Raw genomic sequence first — 26,048 nt, forward strand, 5'->3', positions numbered from 1 at the left:
GAGTTTGTGTCAGCACAATGTCAGTCAAAAAAGCCTTGTCCTCTCAGACTGCCGCAGTGATCAAGACCATTAAATATTTGTGAAACAATTTTTGACATTCAAAAGCATTCAGCAATGCTCAGGACCTAAAACAACCCATCCATTTAAAAGGTTAAAAAACTGGTTCACTCATCAAAAGTCCAGTAATTTAATTGAGACTAAATCGATGTGCTTGCACAAGTTAAACTTTGGGGGGTACAGATTCAGCAGGCAGGTTTGCCAGTCTGAGAGCTGTGCTGCTTAAGCACAATGGTGTTATCCTGTTGGACTTCATGAGGAACAACACAAACAATTAAGCAAGCAAAGATGGGGCAGAAAATACCGTGATTTAGGCCAACATTAAAAAGGGAGGGAGAGAGAAAACGGGGAATTATAGACCAGTTAGCCTAACATCGGTAGTGGGGAAAATGCTAGAGTCAGTTATTAAAGATGTGATAGCATCACATTTGGAAAGTGGTGAAATCATCGGACAAAGTCAGCATGGATTTACCAAAGGCAAATCATGTCTGACGAATCTTATAGAATTTTTCGAGGATGTAACTAGTAGAGTGGATAAGGGAGAACCAGTCGATGTGTTATATCTGGACTTTCAGAAGGTCTTCGACAAGGTCCCACATAGGAGATTGGTGTACAAACGTAAAGCACACGGTATTGAGGGTTCAGTTTTGAGGTGGATAGAAAATTGGTTGGCGGACAGGAAGCAAAGAGTAGGAATAAACAGGTCCTTTTCGGAATGGCAGGCAGTGACTAGTGGGGTACCGCAAGGCTCAGTGCTGGGACCCCAGTTATTTACAGTGTATATTAATGATTTGGACGAGGGAATTGAATGCAACATCTCTAAGTTTGCGGATGACACGAAGCTGGGTGGCAGTGTTAGCTGCGAGGAGGATGCTAGGAGGCTGCAGAGTGACTTGGATAGATTAGGCGAGTGGGCAAATGCATGGCAGATGCAATATAATGTGGATAAATGTGAGGTTATCCACTTTGGCGGCAAGAACAGGAAAGCAGAGTATTACCTGAATGGTGACTGATTGGGAGAAGTGGAGATGCAACGTGACCTGGGTGTCATGGTGCACCAGTCATTGAAAGCAAGCATGCAGGTGCAGCAGGCAGTGAAGAAAGTGAATGGTATGTTGGCATTCATAGCAAGAGGATTTGAGTTTAGGAGCAGGGAGGTTCTGCTGCAGTTGTACAGGGCCTTGGTGAGACCGCACCTGGAGTATTGTGTGCAGTTTTGGTCTCCTAACCTGAGGAAAGACGTTCTTGCTTTAGAGGGAGTACAGAGAAGGTTCACCAGATTAATCCCTGGGATGGCGGGACTTGCATATGAGGAAAGACTGGATAGACTGGGCTTGTACTCGCTGGAATTTAGAAGACTGAGGGGGGATCTTATAGAAACATAAAATTCTTAAGGGGTTGGAGAGGCTAGATGCGGGAAGATTGTTCCCGATGTTGGGGGAGTCCAGAACCAGGGGTCACAGCTTAAGGATAAGGGGGAAGTCTTTTAGGACCGAGATGAGAAAACATTTCTTCACACAGAGAGTGGTGAGTCTGTGGAATTCTCTGCCACAGAAGGTAGTTGAGGCCAGTTCATTGGCTATATTTAAGAGGGAGTTAGATGTGGCCCTTTTTGCTAAAGGGATCAGGGGGTATGGAGAGAAGGCAGGTACAGGCTACTGAGCTGGATGATCAGCCATGATCATATTGAATGGCGGTGCAGGCTCGAAGGGCCGAATGGCCTACTCCTGCACCTATTTTCTATGTTTCTATGTTTCTATTAACACCAGAAACCAGTTCTTCTGCAAGGATACCCAATTTAGTACAACATTAGCTCTGGTATCGAGACAACAGATCTGTCCCATTGTTTTATTTCATTGATATAGCCTCTAAGGTTAAATGAAAAGCATGCTCATCACATGTTTTTGCTTCATAAAGCTTGAAAAATATCTCTGTTCCAAAATTGGATGAGGAAAGGTTCATCTACGAACGTGGTAGAACCTGAAGAAAAATATCCCATTGGTAGAGTTGACAAAAAAATATTGATGCAGTCTGAATGATTAAGTACATCTCAGACTGCAGAATCTAATTTCAGCTCAGTGGAAATTCTGGGCAAATATATCAAATAGTCTTAGTCTAACACAGGGTCAAATCTAAAAACAAATGCTAAAATAATCTGTAGATTTATTTATTGCAAAGATATGAAAAATCCCCTTAAACTTTGGATTTTAGCAACTTCGTTTAGTGGGAAAAATACTATTAAAAGGTGACCTGAGAAGCATTTTGATTAGTGAATCATCCCAACAGCTAGACTGCAATGTTAAGATGATACAATCTTGTTTGAAAATAGAATCTATCTGTAGCAAAGTCACTCTTTAACATAAAGAAAATTCATTGCAAAATATAATCGAAATAACAGCTATTGAAAATTCCTTCTGTATTACACTGAAGTGCCCGTCTCTGTCGTTTTCAGAATAAGAATTGAGTACACAGCCATCTCAAAGGAGAGTGTTATCTCTGAGCCATAACTCGTGCCATCCTTGATTCAGAAGTGAGGCATCTTTCGTATGATGCCCACCAGACTTATCTGCGGAGTACTATTAATAAAGACCCCATAGTTCATCGGGCAGATCAATATTGAATGCACTAAAACAACATTGTTGTTTTAACTCCATATAGCGAAACCTCATTACAACAGAGCATATGGGGGGGGGGGGGGGGGGGGGGGGGGGGGGGCAAATGATCTCCATTATTGTCGATAGTCTGCTATAACTGCATAAGGTATTATCATTGTATGCAGTTGAAACAAAGAAATGCAGAAGTGGGTTTATGCACAAAAAGACACATAGTGCTGGGGTAACTCAGCAGGACAGTCAGCATCTCTGGAGAATATGGATAGGTGATGTTGGGACCCTTCTTCAGACTGATTCAGTCTGCTGAGTTACTCCAGCACTTTGTGTCGTTTCATCTTAAAGCTAGGCGCCGATACCACTGGTCTGCACCAGCGAACCCTTCTTCACAGGTTGATGCTGTTGTTGCCGTTCACATTGTAGCCCCCAATAGGATGGGCTTTCTTCAGGCCACCGCTATCAACAGGACGCTCTCTGTACCGTGGGGCTCCCCATCCTCTCACCCGTCCTTTTGTCCGCTCCCCGCAGCCTCCTCCCCCTTTTACCCCCGCGATCACCGATATCTTCCCTGGTGGACTATGTTGGTGACTCCAGAGCAGAAGGAGGAGGAGAGGGAGAGAGGCCGAGTGGATAAAGCATCGGGAGTACGAGGAGGAGGTGGTGGAGAAGAGAGCGGCAGGGTAGACAAAGCAACGGGAGAAGGTGGAGGGGGAGAAAGGCCAAGTGGCCAAAGCGATGGCCAACAGAAAGAAGAGGTAGCTTGTCAGAGGGGTGGCAGCCTGGCATTTGGCTGGTCCGTCCACTAACCAAAATCTGTTATAAAGGGGTCCATTGAAAAGAGGGTTTACGGTATTCTAATAATGCAATTAACTGCTTGATGCAAATTGTTATGAACTTATTGGGATATTTAAATTGGATTTTTCATTGATTGAAATGAAGGTGGAAAATGAAATAAAATTAATTTAAAATGTCTAATTTATTAAAAGGAAAACACTAGTTTTATGTGAAATTGCTATAATCCATCTTTCACGATGTAATTGTTCTTTGTAAAACTTTAACAATTGTGCTCTTTCAGGATTTCCTGATGGAAACATTCATCATGTTCAAAGATCTCATTGGAAAGAATGTCTATCTTGCTGACTGGGTTATAATGAACATGATGCAGAATAAGTAAGTATTAACAGAGCTACTGATTTTATTGAGATGTGTCTACAGGTTTGATTGAAAATGGTGCTTTTATGTAAAATAGCAAATTAGTTTAACATATCAGAATCTAGATTTATAGCAGATCATCAGAAAGCATTCGAAATAAAACATGTTTTAAGTTACAGAGAAAGTGGAGAGGGGAAGAGGGAATAAGAAGAAAAGTCTTGTGATAAATGGAAACCAGGGCACAAACATTAAGTTGTTCAATGGCCCTACCAAAACAAAATCAAATTGCAGAACGAGGGGGCGATAGCTGAATTTGGTGGAATCTATACATTTTAACATTTGTTTGAGCTTATATTCATATGTTAAATAAAGATTTTTTTAACCACATGACCTTCCACATAACCAGGAAGAACCTAAATGCGGTAGCAACAGATCAAAGTGTTTTGACCTTTACCAAGTGTATTAAATTACCCAGTGGCTATGTAACCTGATTACTGAGTTGTGAAAGGTGAACCATGCTGAGAATTAAAGGCACAAAGTAGATTTTTAACAGGAAGGGGTTGGACACTTTCACATGCCAGGTTACACTTTGCCCGCACATTCACATTATCATCTCATAAGAAATAGGAGCAGGAGTAGATGCCTGGGCCTTTGAACCTGAACTACTATTCATCAAGATCACGGCTGACCTTCTCGCTCAGCGGCATTTCCTGCATTATCTTCACATTCTTTGCACCAGAAATTGATCATATCTCTGTTTTGAATGTAATCAATGACTAAGCCTTCACAGTGAAGATATTCTCATTTCAGTCATAAATGTAGAGAGAAGCAGTTGCTATTTCAGATCCATGACCTTTAATCAGACTAGAAACTGTTAGAAAACAGGTATGTTTTAAGTTGCAGCGAAGCGGGTGGGATAAACAGAGCAAAAGGAATCTCCATGATGGATGGCAACCAAAAGATGATGCAATTGGCTGTGGTAAAATTGCAGATGATCATTTTGGAGGACATATAGATAGAAGGATACGGAGATGAATGAACATAAAATACACTGTGGGTAGTGAAAATGTGAAATAAAGCAGAATTCTGGTAATATCTGGTCAGACAGTATCCATGAAGACATAGAGATGGGTGAACATTACAGGTTGATGACCTTTCATCAGAAATGGACATTGTATGAGGCCCAAGGTTTATTAGAGTTGGTATGGTGTGGCAAAACCATTGTAGGCAATTGGCTCAGGATTACTGCTCAAGTTTTGTAAAAAATGAATATGTTTTTTCGAGTGGAGAAGAGACCACATCGTGAGCAATGATGGCAGTACACCAAATTGGACAAAGTGTAAGTGAATCACTGCTTTGCTTGGAGCATTGGTTAAATCTCTGCATGGTGGAAAAAGAAAAGATAAAAGGTGCTGATGTTGCATCTCCTGTGGTTGAATGGGAAGAGGAGTGGGTGGTGGTCAAGATAGATAAGTATACCAGAGAATCTCAGAACGATTGACCTCTTTGAAATGCTGAAAGGTAGGAGAAAAAAATTATACTTGGCAGGTGGAGGTTGCAGTTGATGATCAGTTGACTTTGGAGGCCGGTTGGAAAATGTGCTAAGAGCAAAAATTGGACTGATGGAATAGGCATAATTGAGAGGCATGTCAACTATCATGGTGGGGAAACTTTGCATTAAGACATATTGGAAGCATTACTATCATCAGATACAAAAGAACTGGAGGAATTGGGAGAATACAATGGAGTCATTACAGAAAACAGTATAGGAGCAGGGCTCGTACGGTCCTTGAAAGTCCTGGAATTTAAAACTGTTTTTCAAGGCCTTGTAAATCCTTGGATTTTTTTATAGGTCCTTGAAAGTCATTGAAAATTCACTTTTTATGATAAAAAAAAAATTCATGCAGAGTAATGTGGTGTTTTTTCATCGTTTATAATGCGTATTTTTATTAAAAGTCGGGAAACATTGTTATAAGACGTGTTTGTCTTTGTCACCTCTTTGCATATTCTCTTACCTGCTTTGCCGCTGAGAATAAAGACATTGAAGAAGCAGGAATATGTTTCTTGTCTGGTATTCATTTATGACCCAGAGTCGGGACAAGATGAGAGATCACAGCACCCCCTCGCAAACATCAAACTCAAGGAAAGTTCCCCCCCTCGCCACCACCCACCCCGGGTTTCTGAACAACAACTACAACACTTGTGTTTGTTCTTATTTTGCTGCGTTAGAGGGAGACAGGGCTAGGGAAGAGAGTGGAGGAGTGGCGCAGATCTCGCTGGCCCCTCTGACACTGAACCCTCTGACACCCTCCCCCTCCTCGTGCTCCTGCTCTCACCCGCTCCTCCCTCTCCCCCAACTCTCTCCCCACCCCTCTCTCTCCCCCCTTCTCTCTCCCCCTCTCTCTCCCCCCTCTCTCTCCCCCTCTCTCTCCCCCCTCTCTCTCCCCCCTCTCTCTCCCCCCTCTCTCCCCCCCTCTCTCTCCCCCTCTCTCTCCCCCCTCTCTCTCCCCCCTCTCTCTCCCCCCTCTCTCTCCCCCCTCTCTCCCCCCCTCTCTCTCCCCCTCTCTCTCCCCTCTCTCTCTCCCCCCCTCTCTCTCCCCTCTCTCCTCCCCTCTCCCTCCCCCCCTTCTCTCTCCCCTTCTCTCTCCCCCCTCTCCCCCCCTCTCTCTCCCCCTCTCTCTCCCCCCTCTCTCTCTCCCCCCTCTCTCTCCCACCCTCTCTCTCCCCCTCCCTCTCCCCCCTCTCTCTCCCCCTCTCTCCTCCCCCCTCTCTCCCTCCCCCTCTCTCCCTCCCCCCTCTCTCCCTCCCCCTCCTCGCTCTCTCCCCCCTCTCTCTCTCCCCGCTCTCCCAGCGCCAGCGAGATCTCTGCTGCTCCTCCACTCTCTTCCCTAGCCCTGTCTCCCTCTAGCGCAGCGAAATAAGAACAACCACAAGTGTTGTAGTTGTTGTTCAGAAGCCCTGGGGTGAGCGGCGGCGGCGAGGAGGGAAGTTTCCTTGGGTTTGTTGTTTGTGAGGGGGCGCTGCGATCTCTCGCCTCGTCCCGGCTCTGGGTCGGTGGCGATCCACTCTCCGGTGAACCTTCGCTGGCAGCTTCTGCCTCCAGTCCCCGCAGCCGCCGCCGCGGTTCCATGGCTCCCGGACAAGTTAAAGAGTCGGGGAGCGTTGAGGAGAACTCACCGCATAAAGTAAAAAAACCTATAAAGTCATCGTAGGATTTACTAATTAACCATATACACACCAAATCAACAGTTTTGAAAACAGTGTTTTTTTACCTATACGGAGAAAAACTGGAAAAAACCATCAGTGTTTGCTGGATTTAGGCCCTTGAAAATGGGATTTTTGGACCTTGAAAGTCCTTGAAAAGTCCTTGAATTTTTTGCTGTTCCAAGTGTACGAACCCTTTAGGAGGAAATAAAGTTAAAATGGTTATGTGCAAGTCTGTGCATTTGGATATTTCCAGAATTAATTTTAAAATTTCTCACAGCTGCAATTTCTGCATTACATTATTCCAGGACTTTATTCTTCACTCCCCTCATTCATCTTCTATTTGCATCTCCTCCAGACAATCTTCAAGTAATGCCTTCACCAAACTCTCTCAGTTTGCAACTTCACCAATGACTTCATCCAGTCACATCAGGTCTCCACCAAATCACAGACACTTCCTTTGTTATATCTATCGGTGTACATTCTCTATAATTTAAAACAATAGTGTATGAACTTTTCTTATTTTTGATGGAGACCCATCAACCTAAAATAAAGAGTTTGCAGATACTGGAATCTTGAGCAATAAACAAACAGCTGGAGGAACTCAATGAGTCAGGTAGGGTCTGTGGAGGGAAATGGATTCAGATTGGGATTTATTTAGACTGATGGAGAAGAGATGAGATAGCTTTTAGAAAGAGGTGAAAGGAAGGGCTATGGCATGAACAGGCAAGCGATTAGCAGGTCCAGGTGAGGCGGGGTTGATTAGCAGATGAGACAGGTGGGGGGAAGAGGGGTGGAGATGGTAATCAAGGCTGAAGGTGGAGGGAAAAAAAGGATGAAAATGCTGGAATATAAGGAAGGAAGTTGAGGAGTGGAATTGGAAGGAGTGATGATGTGTAGAAGGGAATGGGGTGTGGGGAGAACCTGTGGCAGGGAGGTCTGGGAGTTGAGCGAATGTCAGAGGTGGAGAAGGGGGAAAGGACTGGGTGCTGGGTACGCAGAGAGTAGAAAGAAATATGTACGCAGGTGGAGAGAGGGAATACTGTGTAGATGAGAGGGGGGGGGGGGAGGGAGAGAGTTACTAAAATTGGAGAATTAAGTGTTCATGTTGTATGAGTTGTAGGCTACCCATATGGAAAAGGAGATGCTGTTCTTCTAGTTTGAGTCTGGTCTTACCCCTGTAGTGCAGTGAAGGGTGGCGAGGACAGACTGGTAGGTATAGGAATAGGAAGGAGAATTAAAATGACGAGAGACTGAGATCTCCAGTTGGTATAGTGGACAGACCACCAGTGTTTGGTGAAACTAAAATGATTTTCTCTCTTCATTGGTACTTTTGGACCTACTGAGTATTCCAGCATTTGCTAATTTTGTTTTGCAGATTTACATCATCCACAGTTTTTTCAGCATTTCCAGTATTCTGTGATTTAGACTCGCCTGTCTTTTGCAGATTTCACTCGTCACCTTCTTACACCTCGTCCAGATGTATCTTCCATTATTCTGTAGCTTGTATGACCCTTGTTTATCAGACACAGCCTCACGTGCTATTCCACCGCATCCCTTCTTATCATTCTACTCCTGTTTCTCTGTAACTTGAAATCTGTTTACTTTTCAATTTTACCAGTTCTGATGTAGGTCATTGAACTGAAATGGTAATCCTTTTTCTCTCTGCATAGATTTAACTTGATGTACTGAATATTTATAGCATTTTCTTTTTTTTAAATTTCACATTTCCAGCATCTGCCATGTATTGCATTTGGATTATTATAACGGATATTTCCTTGGTTTTTCTGTGACTTTACTCTTGAAATGCATCGAGTTATTGCCAATTTAATTACCTTCGTATTAGGTTCACGAACTGTATAAACATTAATATTAAATACTACATTACATGCAAGGGTAGATCTTCCTCTGAGGTCCGCTCAAATCCATCAGTGATGTGCCCATACGTGGGCAACTGTGCTGCTGAATGCTGGACCTCCATAACACCTGGTAAGATTCCTCAAGTCCAATAGAGAATGCAAACTTCTACAGATTTACCACCTCCCATCCTGGGAAAATCACCTGCTGAACCATGCCAGGTTAACCATATGCAAGTAAACTAAGCTGAAATTAATGGGACCAGTTGGTTATAGGGTGAGAGTAAATATAGCTGCTATTTATGTTGTTTTTTCAGTGTTTTAAATTGTTTCAAGTGTGTGTGGATTTTTTCTCTTCTAATTATTGGTTTTTGAACATCAATTTCTGACAGAGCATGAGCGGTTGCAAAGTTTGTGCACATTGAAAACATTCACAATTTTTCAATTTAAACAGCAGAGATGACAGAATGAGCTGTCAACACTATTCTTGTCACTGTAGTCAATAGACAATAGACAATAGGTGCAGGAGTAGGCCATTCAGCCCTTCGAGCCAGCACCGCCATTCAATGCGATCATGGCTGATCACTCTCAATCAGTACCCCGTTCCTGCCTTCTCCCCATACCCCCTCACTCCGCTATCCTTAAGAGTTCTATCCAGCTCTCTCTTGAAAGTATCCAACGAACTGGCCTCCACTGCCTTCTGAGGCAGAGAATTCCACACCTTCACCACTCTGACTGAAAAAGTTCTTCCTCATCTCCGTTCTAAATGGCCTACCCCTTATTCTTAAACTGTGGCCCCTTGTTCTGGACTCCCCCAACATTGGGAACATGTTTCCTGCCTCTAATGTGTCCAATCCCCTAATTATCTTATATGTTTCAATAAGATCCCCCCTCATCCTTCTAAATTCCAGTGTATACAAGCCTAATGGCTCCAGCCTTTCAACATACGACAGTCCCGCCATTCCGGGAATTAACCTAGTGAACCTACGCTGCACGCCCTCAATAGCAAGAATATCCTTCCTCAAATTTGGAGACCAAAACTGCACACAGTACTCCAGGTGCGGTCAGCCACATGTTGGGAGAGGCCCAGTACTGCAGCTCATTGATGGCCGGGAGCCAGACACCCACAGGAAGACTGCACCCTGGAACACACCATAATGAACTGCACGATCCACAGCTGACTGGTGAATTTGGGTTGAGAAAGATCTTTCACAATGTAGTTCACCACTTTCCCTGGAATGAATCTAGATTTTTCAGCTGTTGCTGTTCATGTGGCTACACCTTTGCATATTGAATTCATAGAAGGTAAAATATCAATTGAAACAGTTCTCTGGCCTGGATTATGCTGAGTGGTCTCCGTGCCCTATTTGCTACTTGGATATTAAATTATCCAGAAAATATCTGATGTGTATGCATTGATACAAACTTCCTGAAAGAAAATGTCCTTTGCAAATTCAGCCACGACCTTTAGTTAAATGTGCCAGGCACAAAAACTTCTGAGAATTCCATTGACAGATTGCAAAACCATGTCCTGCCATCTTTCAAAAGTGTTGTGTTTTTTCAGTGCTTCTATTTGTCTCTGACTATTACCATTCTTCTGTGGTAACTCTCCAGTGCTGGAATGAACTTCCAAACGATTTCCCTCATTGGACTCTCAAATATCAAATCAATCATCTAGTCAAATTGCATTTATGTAAAATACTTGGGATTGTGATTGTGATAACTCTAAAACAAATAGAGCAGAAATAATAGGCTCCATTTATGAAGCAACGTTAACAAAGCAAAACATTTCAAGACATTGTCATAAAGGTGGGCAAAATAAAATAATGCTGACTCAGAGAAGTCAGTGGTGATCACAGCTCGGTCAAAGAGGTAAGGAGTTCCTTAAAAAGGAAAGAAAGATAGCGTGAAACAGAGAGACAAACAGAAAAAAGTTAATGAGGGAATTCCAGACCTTAGGGCCTCAGGAACTGAAAGCAGAGCTGCCGGTGCTAGCAAAATAGGATTTTGGGATACTTAAGAAAAATAGTGAAATCTACCTTTTGCTCTACCAGAATCCAATGTTGGAGAGCTGGCCTGCTGAACATGATTGAATATGATTTGTTATTAGCTAGGATATTGACAGGAGCATTTAGAAAGATTTCAATTTTATGAAGAGTAGAACAACTAATATGTTAGAAAAATCGAGTTCAGAGTCAAGGAAGGAATGTATGAGGATTTCAGGAGCATATGAGCTAGTGCAGAAAGAAAATTGGATCTGATTATGGAGACATAATCAGTTGTCAGAGTTGAGATTCAATATTTAACTATTTTAAAAAAGAGACCAACTACGCAAAGTCTAGATCATTTTCAGGCAGTTGCTTGGGTGAAAATGTAACACAACCACAAACCTCTCAGGCTAAAAAACATCTGCTCCCCCACCACCTCCAGCTTCCAGAACACTATGACATTAGGATAATTAATAAACAAAGAAGAAAGAGGCTATATATCATGGGCTGGGTTAGCCATTTAAGTAGCACAACTTCTTGCACATTATTATCAAAGACAGAATTCCTGTACAAAGACTGAAGGGTGCCTGAAAGCATTGAGAGCCAATAAAGCCATGCCTTCAACCTGCTGGTTGTAAAATGCACGATTTATAATACTTTTTAAATGGTAGAGAATCTGAAAATTGATCATATTAAAATTAATAAATAGAAATAAGGGGATGGTTTTTAGAGCAAGTAGGCAAGGCAAGGGTTAGAGGAAGAGATAAAATAATGTAGTTATGTAAAAAGAATGAATAATGAGGAGTGGGATCCTTTTCGACTGGAAACCCCCTTAATTGCCGATTTCCCACTTCAGATGTAGCAACTAATTTTTTTGCCAGATAACTCATCTTTCAAAAGTAGCAAAAACAAAGAAAATAGCCAAAAAAAGACTAAGGGAGGGAGAAAGAGGTAAAAAAAAGGGGAGAGATTGAAATTGCAATAAACGTTAACTGGTGAGAGATCACATTTGTCAATTCACCTTGTGTAATATTGTGGAAAAATCTCCGGTATTTGTATACGTGCATGAAAGCTTTGAAAGAGGTAAGCGAGTTGTTTTACATCTCAGAAGTGTAGCTGACTAAAATGAATGGGCTACCAAACTATCATAAGTTTGGGAAATGATAATTTATGTGAGGATTATGTAAAAGATAGAAAGTAATAGGTTTCAATATTTTGCAAGTGAATGCTACATCCAGGAGAATTTCAGTTTCACTAAAATGTTAGTTATTAGATATAAGAGATATTAGGCTATTGCTAAAGTTCCCAAATGATATATATTTTTCCTTAGGTTTATTTTACTGATGCTAGTTTATTTTATATTTTTATTTGCTTTTTGAGATGTGGGTGTTACAGGCAAGGCCATAATTGCCCTTCAGAAGGTTACAGTACAGTCCTTCTGGTGGTGTTCAGCAAACTTTGCTGTTTGGCAGATAAAGCATTTTTTAAAATATGAAATAAGAATACTTAATTATAATAAAATAATAGATATTTTAAAGTATATCTTTTGTAGATCTGCAAAACACTTGATGTGGCAGTGTGGTATTTATCCAGCTGCATCTGACAATTAGTTCATGAATGGGGAATGCATATTACTGATATTGAAATTGTAATAAATGTTAACAGGTAAGAGATCACATCTGGCAATTCACCTTGTGTAATAATGCCAGCCCAACTCGTCCGTGCTGATTCCGCATCTAAGCCAGTCCCATTTGTCCGGATATGGCCCATATCCCTATGAATCTTTCCTATCCATGTACCTGCCCAAGTGTCTTTTAAATGTTATTATAGTATCTCCCTCAACTACCTTCTCTGGGAACCCTTTCCATATATCCACTGCCCTCTGAGTGAAAACGTTGCCCCTCAGGTTTGTATTCAATTTTGTCCCTCTCACCTTAAACGTCAATCCTCTTGTCTTTGACTCCCCTTCCCGAGGTAATAGACTCTGGATTCACCCTATTCTCATGATTTTCTAGACCTTTATCAGATCTCCAACTCCTGTGCTCCAAGGAATAAAGTCCTGACCTGCCCAACCACTGCCTATATAGCTCATCCCCTCAAGTCCAGGCAATATTGTCATGAATCTTCTCTACACGCTTTCCAGCTTAATAACATTCTTTATAGCAGGGTGACCAAACCTGAGCACTGTACTCGAAGTGTGGCCTCACCAATATCTTGTACAACTGCAATGTAACATCCCAACTTCTGTACTCAGTATCCTGACTGATGGCCAACATGCCAAAAGCCTTCTTGACCACCATATGTACCTATGATGCTGCTTTGAGGGAACTATTTACCTGTGCTCCTAGATCCCTCTACAACTCTCACCAGGGCCCTGCCATTCACTGTTGTCTTGCCCTGGGTTTCCCTTCAAAAAAGCAACACTTTGCATTTATGTGCATTAAACTCCATTAGCCATTCCCCAGCCCACGACCATCTGATCAAGAACCTGCTGCAATTTTTGACAAATATATATTGCTAAATGTCCTGTTTTGTAGAGTCATGAAAATGATACTGTGTTGTAATTGATGAGTGGCAAGTTGAAGTGGCAAGGTCCACTTGATATTGTCATGAGATGTAAATGGTTGCCTTTTGAAAACACAAAGTTGAATTCCTTGGTGAAGAATCTGAGTGAATCAGGTCTTTGGTAGGGATTAATATGTTGGTTTTACATCAAATATTGAATTAACTGGCATTTTTAATGCACGTTACAGTTTAATGTATCCCTGTTCTGTTTTTGATCTTGCATATCACAAGCCTTTCTCTGTCTAACATCACATCTGTCATGTTGTTCCCAAGAGCTGCATCTGTGAATTAATTTTTAACACAACAGCTGCTCTGTTCATAAGCTTTGCCCATGAAGCCCATTCCAAAAGATTGCTGCATATTTGTTTCACAGATTTGCCAGTCCATCACAAAAGAACCCTCTATATCCATGGGTTTTAGTAATTTCTAGAGAAGGTTTCCTTGATACTTTGTGCATAATGGGCTCAATTCTGGTGTTAAAGAACAATATTGTGACATTTTGAATTATGTACTCTATGCTCTTTAAAAATAAGATGGAAGCTGAAACACTTAAATTTATATCATGCTTAAAAATGTATCTTAACTTTGTCCAAAGGTGTGTCATGTTAAAGTTCAATCACTATTATAGATGAACTTCTTTTTCGATTGTTTTTCCTGTTAGCAGCCATGAGGCAGTATCCTCATTTAGTAGAAATAGTGTACGTTTTTCACTTCAAAACTCAGCCTTATGAAGTAAATGTCTAAAAATAACATATTAGCATATTAAAAGCTTGACTAACTGTCAAACTCAATAGCCCAAATCTGTTCTTGCGCACTTCCTCCTTTTTACGCAATCAGGCAAAACAGTTTTGATCACTGAAGGAAGCTGTGGAAAACTGAGTTGTAACTCAAGTTGTAACCATTGTAACTTAACTGAAAATGCTATGAGATTATTACAGGATAATGCTCTGATGCCATAAAATAAATTATTTCCTAATTCTGGAAGGTGAAGTACATCAAATTCAAAAGACATCAGTTGCTGCTTAATCTCTCTTATCATAAGTCAAGACCTTAGCAATAGTACTTTGTTACAATAGAGCTATGAAAGAATATTTTGGAAGCAAGTGGAATATATCAATCTCAAGTGAATGTGGTATGAAAGAAAGGAGATCTAATTTGGCCCCACTGAACAACGATTTGTATCCATCAAGAGTTTTCATCATGGCTTATTGATTGCTTTGTTATATTTTGTCTTTAGACTATCAGTATTCTATTTTTTTTAAATGTCTTGGGGAGAAAAATTAAACAGCCTTGTATCAGCTGTTGTTTAGAAAAGTCAGAAATAACTTTATTGAAACAGTTAAGACCTTGGAGGTTCTGGAAAGGGTTGATGCAGGGAAGATATTTCTTCTGTGGGAGAAGCACTGTTTACTAAGGATCACTGTTTGGAAAGAAAGGTCTGCCTATATAAGATAGGAATGTGTCAATTGAGAGTCTTTGGAGCCCTTGTTCTCAAAAAAGTGGTTGAAACAGGCTCTCAATATTTTTAAAATAGACATAGACAGACTTTCTTAAGAATGTTGATAATAAATTAATGGGCTAAGTGGGAATATGGAAAAGTTACTGTCAAATTAGTCATTATCTTATTAAATGGCAAAGTATTGCAAAATTTGGCAAAAATTTAAATTCCTAATTTGAAAGTTCAGAAGTAAAATTAAGGTTTAGCAGTAATAATTATTAAACCTAACTAATCTCTGAAATGGTCGAGCAAGCTACTTGGTCCAAAGAGAAATTAAGAACGGGAACAATTGCTGGCATAATTACCAACAGCTACAATCGACTTTAAAAAAAGAATTATTGCCATTGCTATAGTCCCCACTAGACTGAGGAAAATAATCCAAGATGCTGTCTGTGAATTGTTTTGTTGCTTTATCTGTTGCTGCCTGCACTCTTTTCCCTGCCACCATCAACCCATTGCTGCTTAATCTCTCTTATCTTCCTTCCCGTCACAAATATTTTCTTTGTTTTGGTCACAGACCTCTCCATTCATTCTATCCTCAGCCACCCTTCAGTGTTCTCTGCATCTTAAAAGGGAAGCTAACGCTGTAGAACTGCTCAGTAGATCAGGAGATTTCTACAGAAAATGGAGAATAATATAAACACAGTGCCAATGACATATGTATGCCTGTTTTGTACCTACCATTTTATGGTTATGAAAGTCATTGGCCTGAAAGGTTAACATTGGCCTAGATTTTGCTAGCTGCAGTTGGTCACCTGTGGAAGCTGCTGAGTTATGTTATAGTTGGATTGTTACACAGGTAGTCTCTATTAGTTACTCAAAAGTAACTCCATATTCTAAATGATGAGAATCAACGTGGGCATGCAAAAACAAGTATCACCCATAAAGTAATTTAGAAAGCCTTTGACAGATGGCAAAGACATGTACCCAGCCATCACGGTTTTTCAATGCTTCTGAAAGTCTGTTTAATTTAAAGCCATATGGAAAATTCAAATCAAACCATTTGAAAACAGTTTGAAATAACTTGAAACAATTCCGAATTTGCAACTTTACCCTAACTTTAATATAGCCATAAAATCTCCATTCAAATTAATAGAAAGACAAATCCTGTCATTACTCGAATCTGCACAAGATATAGGACCAAATGTTTTAGTCTTAGTGCTGAGGCATTCCAGCAAGTTTGTTCTCCACTGATGGATTCCATGAAGTGGAGTGTGGTGATAGATTGTGTGCTGTTCATAATGTGGGCAAGTTCAATTTAAGGAGAAGTGCTGGTCCCAAATTTGTCAGTGTTTACATGTAAGTTCCAAATAAAATTCTCAACATGTACGATCAATTTCTCAACCTTTATATTTCTCTTCATGGATGCTGCCAGACCAACTGAGCATTTCCAGAATTTTCTTTTTTTTCAGAATTGCTGCACTTTGCTTTTTAACTAATTGTTCAATGCTGCATTGTGTATTTATTTACTAAGCTTGCTCTCAGTAGGAGTAGTCACAGATTGATTATAGTCATTAACCACAACACAGATGTCAATCATTATGTCAATACGCCAGTGTACTTATAATGGAAATTGATGTCAGCCAGAATATCTCACCTGCATACATAAATTATTATTACTGCAGACGAGGAATGAATTTAGGCTTTTGCACAGCTCTTGCAAAAGCAGTATAAAATAAAACTATCAACAATATAGAATATTGCTTTATCGTAATATTTCTATACAGTATATCAATATTAATTTAGATGTCAAGTTGTTTTCAAAAGTTATTTATCTGGTAGCATTTTATACTCATTCATCCTGCAGTATAATGACATTGATAAAGTTTTATTTGCAAGTTGGCGTGCCTTAACTAAAAAATTTAAATATTTATGTCGAGTAGAAACAAATTGATGCTTCTTATATGATTTTTTCTGGATTCTTTTTAAAGTGATGCAGTCATTGAATACAATGGAGGATTATGATATTTTATTACTTATTTCTGTCGAGCTTTATATGTGAATATTAAAGAATTTGCATTCCATTATATTGCGTTACAATTTTGCATGTTTCTTGTGATCATTCTGAATAACTTTACTGATGTTCTACAAATATTGCCTGATGGAAATAAGTAATGAACATTATTATGCTCTCTAATCATATATTAAAAACCGTCATTCACTTCCTGTCAGATTTTCACATTATAAATTTCTCTGACTGCATTGATAATGCGAACCGCCTATGTAAGCTTGTAGTGCTATAATTACACCTGCCAACCAATGTGGTGTTGTTAATACATCAGTTATATAACTTCCAGTCCCTCAACCTGTATAATAGAGAGGTTCCTGTGCTGCAGTCAAGTACTTACCTACCTCCCATATTAATGTTTGGGTTGCTATTTTATGATTAATAATGGATAAATTATATGAAAATAAGGATAGGATAAAGGATCTAAACTCAATCTAAGTGCACTATCCACAGTGTAGATTGTGACAGGTAAGGGCCTAGTGGGGCAATAGTGACAGGATTAAATACAAGAGTTAAGAGTGTTTAATTGTCAAACGTACTGAAAAGGAACGGAATGCTTATTTGCAGCAGCACAATAAGTTTGTAAATAACAGACAACATAAACAAAAAAATAAATTGTAGAAATTGACAGGAGAAAAAAACAAACAGCTGGTGGGACTAAGTGGGGGTCAGACGGCATCTGTGAAGGCAGAGGGATGGTTGGTGTTGCCAGTCAAGACCCTGCTTTTGGTTCCAATTTAAATCCTCTTTTATTAGAACTCTACATACCAATTGTCTTTCAAATTGCCCATTAACCTTCAATAATTTGTGTACGGGAACTCCCAGATCCGTCTGAACATAAGACGATCAGCTTCAATTTTAATTGTTTTTAAATCTGAGAGAATGAGTGTTATATTAAACATCAGCTACTCAGCGGTCCTCTACCAACCTGTCCCATTGCTTAAATCACCCCAAGAAATAAAGTTTCATAAAGAGACCATGAAATCTGTGGATAGCTTCCATTTTTCAAAATCTAGAATCCATCACGACAAACATACTGATTAAATTCACCCCAGTTTACAAAGTGCCAGCTAAGCATTTAATTTGCTGAAAAAAGAATTATTCAAAGAAGCCTTGTTACAGTTCTAATGATAGCAAAGAACCTCATCGTTTATGAAGGGAGCAATGGGATTTGTGCAAGAATGCAGTTAAACTAACAACTTCACAGTGGGATGGCTGGTGCCACCACAGGTTCACATTTCTTTAATGTGCAAACCTTTTGAGCCTTTTCAACAATTAATTTTAACAATATCTAATTGTTCCTGGAGCAGTTTTAGAGCTGCAGATTACAAGCACTTTTTTGATCAATTCCTTAAGATTCTGAAGAAGAATATGTACGCTTTCAGGAACAAAAGCACATGATGAAATATTTATCATGCATCTATAAATGAGGAATCTCATGTAGGTCATGAGCACAATAATACAATGTGCACCAAAAGACCTACCACAAAATATATACACAAATAAAAAGCATCCTCATAGTCATACCACAAGAATTTTTAAATTGTCAAATGACCCATTAAGAAATCTTAAAGCAATGCAGTATTCTTTAGGAAATCATTCAGATAGTCATAAAACATTAGATATAGCCACTAGTAAAGTTTATACACCATTGCAAACATCATTCCTGCCAGAAACTTTCACTCTGATTTTATTCAGAGAGGAAGATTTAGGCAGTAGTTTAAATGTTCTAGAAAAAAGCAATTAAGTAAAGACATAACTACTATGCACACATATTGAAAAGCTCAAATTTAAAATGGATTTCAAATGCAACATGCAAAGTGATTTACTTTTTTAGCATTTGGTTAGACACATTAGCTGAGTAAAAAGAAAATCTGATGGACCATATGTCAGAATGGTAGGAACACAATATTGGTGATTTTGATTAAATGCTGTAGTTAGAAAAGAAACTAGATCTCTCAATAGGAATCTGGTGTCAATAATGACTTTAGTGATGTCTGAGTAGAGTTTCCATGTCCAGAAAATGTATTTGACTTTGGTTTGAACATTCCATGATCAAGAATCAAGTCAAGAGAGTCTAAAGTCAAGTAAAGAGCATTTAATCTTATATAAACTGAAAACAGAAATATATTTAGAAAATAAATAAATTAAATACCCTAATAAAACTCCACCAAAATCCTGAGTGCAACTAAGAGTGTGTAGTTCATAGTTAGCTGGTGTTTGTCATGTTCAAAAGCCTGGTGGTTGTTGGGAAGAAGCCATTCTTGAACCTGAAGTTCACGGTTTTCAAACTTTTATACCTTCTTCCCGATGACACAAGTGAAATGTGAGCATAGACGTTGTAGTGTGGGTCCTAGATGATGCTGGCTGCCTTTTTAAGGCAGTACCTTCTATAGATTCCTTCAATTGTGGGGAGGTCAGTACTCATGATGGACTGGGCAGTGATCTCACTCTTTGTAATCTTCGTACCTGGGCATTGGAGTTGCTAAACCAAGTCGTCAATAGGCTCTCTACCATGCGCCTGCATGTAGAGTTCAAGAGACTATTCGTCGACATACCATATCTCCTCAGTCTTCTATGGAAGCAGAGGCATTGATTGGCTTTCTTTATATTATATCAGTGCGCTGGGCACAGGACAGTTTTTCAGTGATATGCACCCCCAGGAACTTGAAGTTGTTGACACTCTCAACTATCGACCCATCGATGAAGACAGGTTTGTGGATCATCAGCTTCACTCTTCTAAAGTCAACAATCAGCTCCTTTGTCTTACTGACGTTGAGAGCAATATTGTTGTTCTGCCAACATTCAATCAGCCGATCGATCTCCCTCCTATACTCTGATTCATCAATTACCATAATTTGTCCAACAAACGTGGTGTCGTCGGTGAATTTAAAGATTTGAGTTGGAACTGTGTCTGGCTACACAGTCATGGGTATAGAATAAGTAGAATAGTGGACTAAGTACAAAGCCATGAGGTACTCCTGTGCTGATGGTTATTGAGGAGTAAGTGTTGTTGCTATTTTGCACTGATTACGGTCTGTTGATGAGGAAGTCAAGAATCGAGTTGCATAGGAATGCGCAGAGACCCAGTTCCCAGAGCTTGATAACAAGTTTGGAGGGGTTGATGGTATTGGATGCTGAGCTGCAGTCTAGGAACAACAGCCTGACCTTTGGTGGTTTTGAGTGGAAAACCAATGAAATTGCATCACATGTCGATCTATTGTGGCGCTAGGCAAATTGTAGTTGGTCCAGGTTCTTGCTGAGGTAGGAGTTGATATACGCAATAACCAACTTCTCAAACCACTTCATCACCATGAGCGTTAGTGCCACCTTTTGGTAGTCATTGAGGCATGCCAACTTACTCTTCTTGTGCACCGGCATTATTGATGCCCTTTTGAAGCAGATGGGGACCTCGGTAATGTGAGGTTGAAGATGGATACTAAAACTCCAGCCAGTTGGGACCGCGCAGCTTTTGAGAACACGTCCTGGTACACCACAAGGTTCAGATGCTTTTTAAGGGTTCACCCTCATGAAGGATTTTTTGATGTTGGTCTCAATGACTGAGATCATAATGCCATCGGGGCTATGGGGGTTCTCCTGCCTTCATAATAACGCATGCATATTATTTTCACAAAAACAGAAATATGACATCATATGTAAGATGATTGATTTCAAGGTAAGAATCCTTGATGTATGCTGTCAGTTGTATGCTGTTCATGGTTTAAATTGTAACATGTTACCAAATGGCTGATGTAATTTTAGATGTATTTCATTCGTGATCTATTTTCTTTGTAGTCATCTTATGGGATTTGTGGCAGGTTTAAAAAGGTATTGTATCCATAATCATAAAACTCAAATTGCTATGAATTAAATTGCTGATTGTTTGTTGTTTGGCTAGAACAATTGATTTGAAAAAAATCCGAAATTAATTTAATAATGGAATTTGTGTAAAATGATGAATTGGTATTAGCTCACTAAACAACAGCAATTTATTTAATTAGGGAATCGAAAGGTTTTCCCTGTTAAAGGTATATGTGATATTGAATATAAACGCGCATTGAAGTTCCTTTAAGCTGTCATTCCACAAAAAGGACTCTTCGTTGAAATCATAGTAAATGAAATCTGTGTTTAAAAAATATAATTTAATGTTTGCTGAACATTACATTGCTTTGTAAGGCTTCCTGATTTTTTCTGGAATGTTTCCTATTAGCATTTGTTTGTATTTTTGTTATTGGTATCTTCCTATTACTAGTTGATGTTCAAGTTTCACGTTGAATATATGTTTGTCTTCAGGGATAGAAAATTAATAGATAAAGTACAAGGTTATCTAAAGTTAGTTAATAAGCTTGATATTTTGTGTAGTTTTAAAATTGCTAGTATTGACAAAAGAAAACATTTTGCTTAAAATTATTTAAGCATTCCAGTTAACACAGGTTTATTATAAATCTGTCCTGCTTGCAATAGATAATGTACTATCTTGCAAAACTGATATTTCCATGCTGCATATTAGATTTAGAAAGCCAATGTAATAGCCATACAGAGTGCAAGAAATAACATTATGATCTCTCGGCTATTTAATGCTCCAGTTGACCTGAAACAAAGTGTCAAGCTTCATTGCAGTAGCAGCATATATTACCTCATCCCCCTAATGCCCAGTGGTAGTGTAACTGATTTATAATCCATTAGATCTTATTCAGCAGAAATAAATAATGACAGAAGTATGATAGAGAATTAATTTAAATTGTAAATTATATGCACAAGCACTCTCAGATCTTATAATAAAGATGATCTTTTTTAAAGTTAATTACTACTTTTTAACTTATTTTAATGACATTTATTGACTTAACTGAAAGATGCATTTGTGGCAGATGTGACTTTTTGATGTAATTGTCTGACCTGTAAAGCAGCTGGTTACTTAATAACATCATGAGTAGCAACTTGCTGTGCATCATAATAAATGTTTAGATAAATATATGGTTTACCCTGAAAAAAGGTTCTAGTCAGGATTTCCATCAATAGAGGAAATTTATTAATAGTTAAGATTAAAGTTAACAGTATATTTGGATTAAACTATGAAGTTGTGAAGTCTTTTGCAAAAAAATTAATGGCTTAGAATGGTGCATCAGCTAGAAGATCAGAATCAGAAGAGCATGCATGGCACTGTGATTTGAAGTTGGAAAAGATTACATTGGAAAGGAAGGATACGAAAGTGACTATCAAGTTAATGTACAGGATTAGTTGAACCAATGGAGGTTTGTGATAGATGGTTTAGAGATTTCCATTGGGCTCGTAAATAGGGAGAGCAAAAAAGGCAGAAAAGGAGTTGGGTATGGAGCATATGTTGTGCACAATCGCAGCACAGAAATTGTAATCCTCATTTTATATGTTCTTACAATATAGAAGAAAACCATTCAACCCATTGAATCCATGCCATTTCTCAGAGCAATCCTGTTCCTGCACTTATTTCTCGAGAAGGTATTCTCTCCTAAATGCACATCAATTACACCTGATTCTCTGAACACAAATCTACACTAGGGGTGCCCACCAATCAGTATCACTTATGGTTGTGGGAGGAAGCCTGCATCACTGTGCTGCCTAACATTGCTTTACTTTTTGAGGCAGAAGAGTTTTAAGTAATCAGTAAAAGATCAAGTCAAATCACGTCAAGTTTATTTTCATGTATACAAGAACAGTGAGGTCCAGATGCAATTAGTATCTTTCTTGCAGCAGCCGCATCACAGACACATAGATTTGCAGAACATATCTTTTAATTGAGGAATTGCAGAATTAGTAATGGAGTAAGGAGGCGATTCAGCTCAATGTATGCAAGCTGACCATAAAAGCTAATGCCAGGTTTCGGCTCTTGGTCCACAGCATGGAATCTCATATGTTCATCCAGGTAGCTTTTAAAACTACCAGAGGAAAACTATGTTTGAAGATCAAAACCTCAAACCTGATGCAAAACTTGGTGTAGCAGACAGCAGTGATCCCCACCTCCCCAACTCTTTCTGAGATCTGAACTACCCTGAGGAGATACCTCATGACACTGGAGAAATACACTGCCCCCCCATGTTACAGCATTCCTTGCAAACTCTGCATTGCGATTTTCTGTGATTCAAACTATTTTCTTCCATTGAATTCAATGGTATATGTGGAAAGGTGTTCCTAAGAGAAATTGTTCCCTCAACAGTTCTGCCCTGTTTGGGCTATAGGCACAGGACTTCTGATCGAATTGTGGATGGAAGTGAAAGGGTTGTTATCTCAATTAACTAGAAATGAATGTTACATTGTTTGATAAAGTATGATTGTGCAAGAGCTCGACTGGAAAAAGTTTAGAGGGACATGGGACAAACATGGGCAGGTGGGAGTAGCGTAAATGGGGCCTCTGGGTCGGCATGGGCAAGTTGGGCTGAAGCGCCTGTTTAAATGCTCTAAGACTCTGACTCTTAAGTATTTTTGCCTTGTCAGTTTCCAAATTAAACCTCATGTGGTCATTCAATGTGAACTGACAGCCTGGGATAATTGTCTTTTGTAAACTACTTCAATTATTTGTCTGCGTTTTGCATTTATTTATATTTTTCACACAAATTCTGTAAGAGCAAATTTTATTCGGTATCATATTTTTAAGATGAAATTTATGTTACAAATTTAGCCAGACCATATTTTGGGCTAATAATTATACATCTTAAGATTTTACTGATGACGTTTTAAGTGCTTTGGATTGTTTTAAACAGATCACCACTGGTAACCTGGATGGCATGTTTCTGGATAGGATTTATAAAGTGGATATCAAAGTGTTGCCTGGAATGTATTCTTCTTGGGTTTGACATGGCAAAATTCCAGCTAGTGTCAAGAACAGTCGTGTGCAGTACAGTAGCAGGCAGCAAATCCACACCACCTGTCTCCCAAATGCTTGTTTATACGTATAAGCTTGTTTATGCATATAAGTCAGGTGTTAGCAAAATGAGGACTTTCTTACTTGCCCTTCAAATTATTTACCTCACAACTTTAAATCAAATTCCATTTGCCACTGGCTTGCCGAACCAAATTAGATGTTAATTTTCCTAAAGCCTACAACTTTCTTTCTCATTTTTAAGTACTTGCCAATTTTGGTGTTATCTGAAACCCTTAATCATGGTTCCTGCATACAATTCTTTGAATAGACTTTTCAATTTGTCCTTCTCCACTGCTCATACTCATGACCCTCCAATATTTTGAAGTCCAGTAAACCCTTGTTATAATGGACCATGGTGTCCATTATTGGCAAGTGTCCATTTTAACTTAGTACGGTGTTATCATTGTATGCAGTTGAAACAAAGAACTGCAGAAGATGGTTAATACACAAAAGGATACAGCTGTCTGATAAAGGGTCCCATTGTCTGCCTATTTTCCTCCACAGATGCTGCCTGACCCATTGAGATCTTGTGTATACTGTTTTAGTTCCTCGCAGCTGTTTTGCTTTAACTCCACATAATAAAAATTAGCTTAGGACACAGTGGGGTGGGTGGGTGGGGGGGGGGGGGGGGCATTGCTCCACAGTAATTATGACAATAAATAATTGCACGTAGTTTTAACACTGCATATTGTTAAAAAAAAATTCAGTCATTAATGAGTGAAGAGTTGAAATTTACTTCAAATTAATGATTTTGTGTTAACTGACTTGGCAAAGACCCCGATCCGTGACCATATCACCCCCGTCCTTTACAAACTCCACTGGCTCCCCATCCCCCAGAGAATCCAGTACAAAATCCTCCTCATGACCTACAAAGCCCTCCATAACCTGGCCCCATCCTACCTGACTGACCTCCTCCACAGGCACACTCCCACCTGCACCCTCCGCTCTGCTGCTGCCAATCTCCTGTCCCCCCCCCCCATCCGGACCAAACTCAGATCCTGGGGGGACAGGGCTTTCTCCATCGCTGCTCCCACCCTATGGAACTCACTACCCCAAACCGTCAGAGACTCCTCCTCACTCTCCACATTCAAAACATCACTGAAGTCTCACCTGTTCAGCACTGCCTTCAACCACTGAAGGTCACCTCACCTTCTGCCTCCTTTTTCTGCTCGTTTACTTATTTATCTATTTATTCACTTCTCTATGTCCTAGAAATCCCTGTAAAGCGTCTTTGAGTGTTTGAAAAGCGCTATATAAATGTAATGCATTATTATTATTATTATTATAATAAATGCACACTCTTTGGAGAAAGAGCTTGTCCGGTAACTTTTTGAATATTTTCAATTAAACTTGATTCTTCAGATGATTGAAGTCACTGACTTTGTCAGAAGACAGTTGTCGAACAACAGTAGTTAGGCCATTAATACAACTGAAATCTCCTTCCATTAAGCCAACTAGACAGTGTTAATTACTTGGAAATGCAGGAAACATTAAACAGATCCTGCTGCGTATATGGAAAGATAAATGCAGCTAATGTTTCAGCTTAAAGTCTGACTTTTCATCGATTTAGGAAGGAGTTATATCTTTTAAGTATGTCTCCCTAAAATTTTGTATCAGACATAGAGGTGCTACTGTTTGAAGTAGCTGTAACAAGCACACAGAGGTTTACAATTGCTAACAGTTGTGCTTTTTTTCTCAAAGTTGGTTGATCGAGACCCTCTTAAATCTATGGCTCAAACTATGGTAATTTTAAAGCAGTATCCATTGCAATCACAGAAATTTGTGGAACTGATGGGTAACACATTAACCAAAAGGTGGTTGCATGCAATTAAAGCGTGGTTTCAAATTCCCTGAAGTTGCAGTATATATGTGTGTAATTGTTACCTAACTCCAACCAAACAGGGAAGTTTATTTTTTTATCATCTGATTCACTAAATGTGATACACAGGCATTATGGTTAAATTACTGGATAATTAATCCTGAGGCCAGCACTAATGGTCCAGAGACATATGTTTGGATCTCACCATGACAGCTGGGGAATTTTATTTCAATTAATTAATTAAGTAAATCTGGAATATAAAGCTAGTGTCAATAATGGTGACCGTGAAGCTGCTGTTTTGTCGTTAAAAACCATATGGTACATTAATAGCGTTTTAGAAAGGCAACCAGCCATCCATATCCTAGTCTGAACTCCAAACATAACTGTGTGCTCAATT

The 26,048-nt window shown here is 39.4% G+C and overlaps 1 protein-coding gene across 3 annotated transcripts in view; it reads left to right on the plus strand.

Annotated features, from left to right (window-relative positions):
• dock1 (dedicator of cytokinesis 1) overlaps nucleotides 1–26,048 on the plus strand; it is a 404,255-nt gene that overhangs the window by 191,572 nt on the left and 186,635 nt on the right. For all 3 annotated transcript variants that reach the window (XM_078413630.1, XM_078413629.1, XM_078413628.1), the window contains exon 29: nucleotides 3,742–3,836. In XM_078413630.1, the coding sequence (XP_078269756.1) occupies nucleotides 3,742–3,836 (95 nt within the window). The remainder of the gene's footprint in view (nucleotides 1–3,741; nucleotides 3,837–26,048) is intronic.

This window comes from Rhinoraja longicauda, chromosome 16 (assembly GCF_053455715.1).
Source record: "Rhinoraja longicauda isolate Sanriku21f chromosome 16, sRhiLon1.1, whole genome shotgun sequence".
Lineage (NCBI taxonomy): Eukaryota > Metazoa > Chordata > Chondrichthyes > Rajiformes > Arhynchobatidae > Rhinoraja > Rhinoraja longicauda.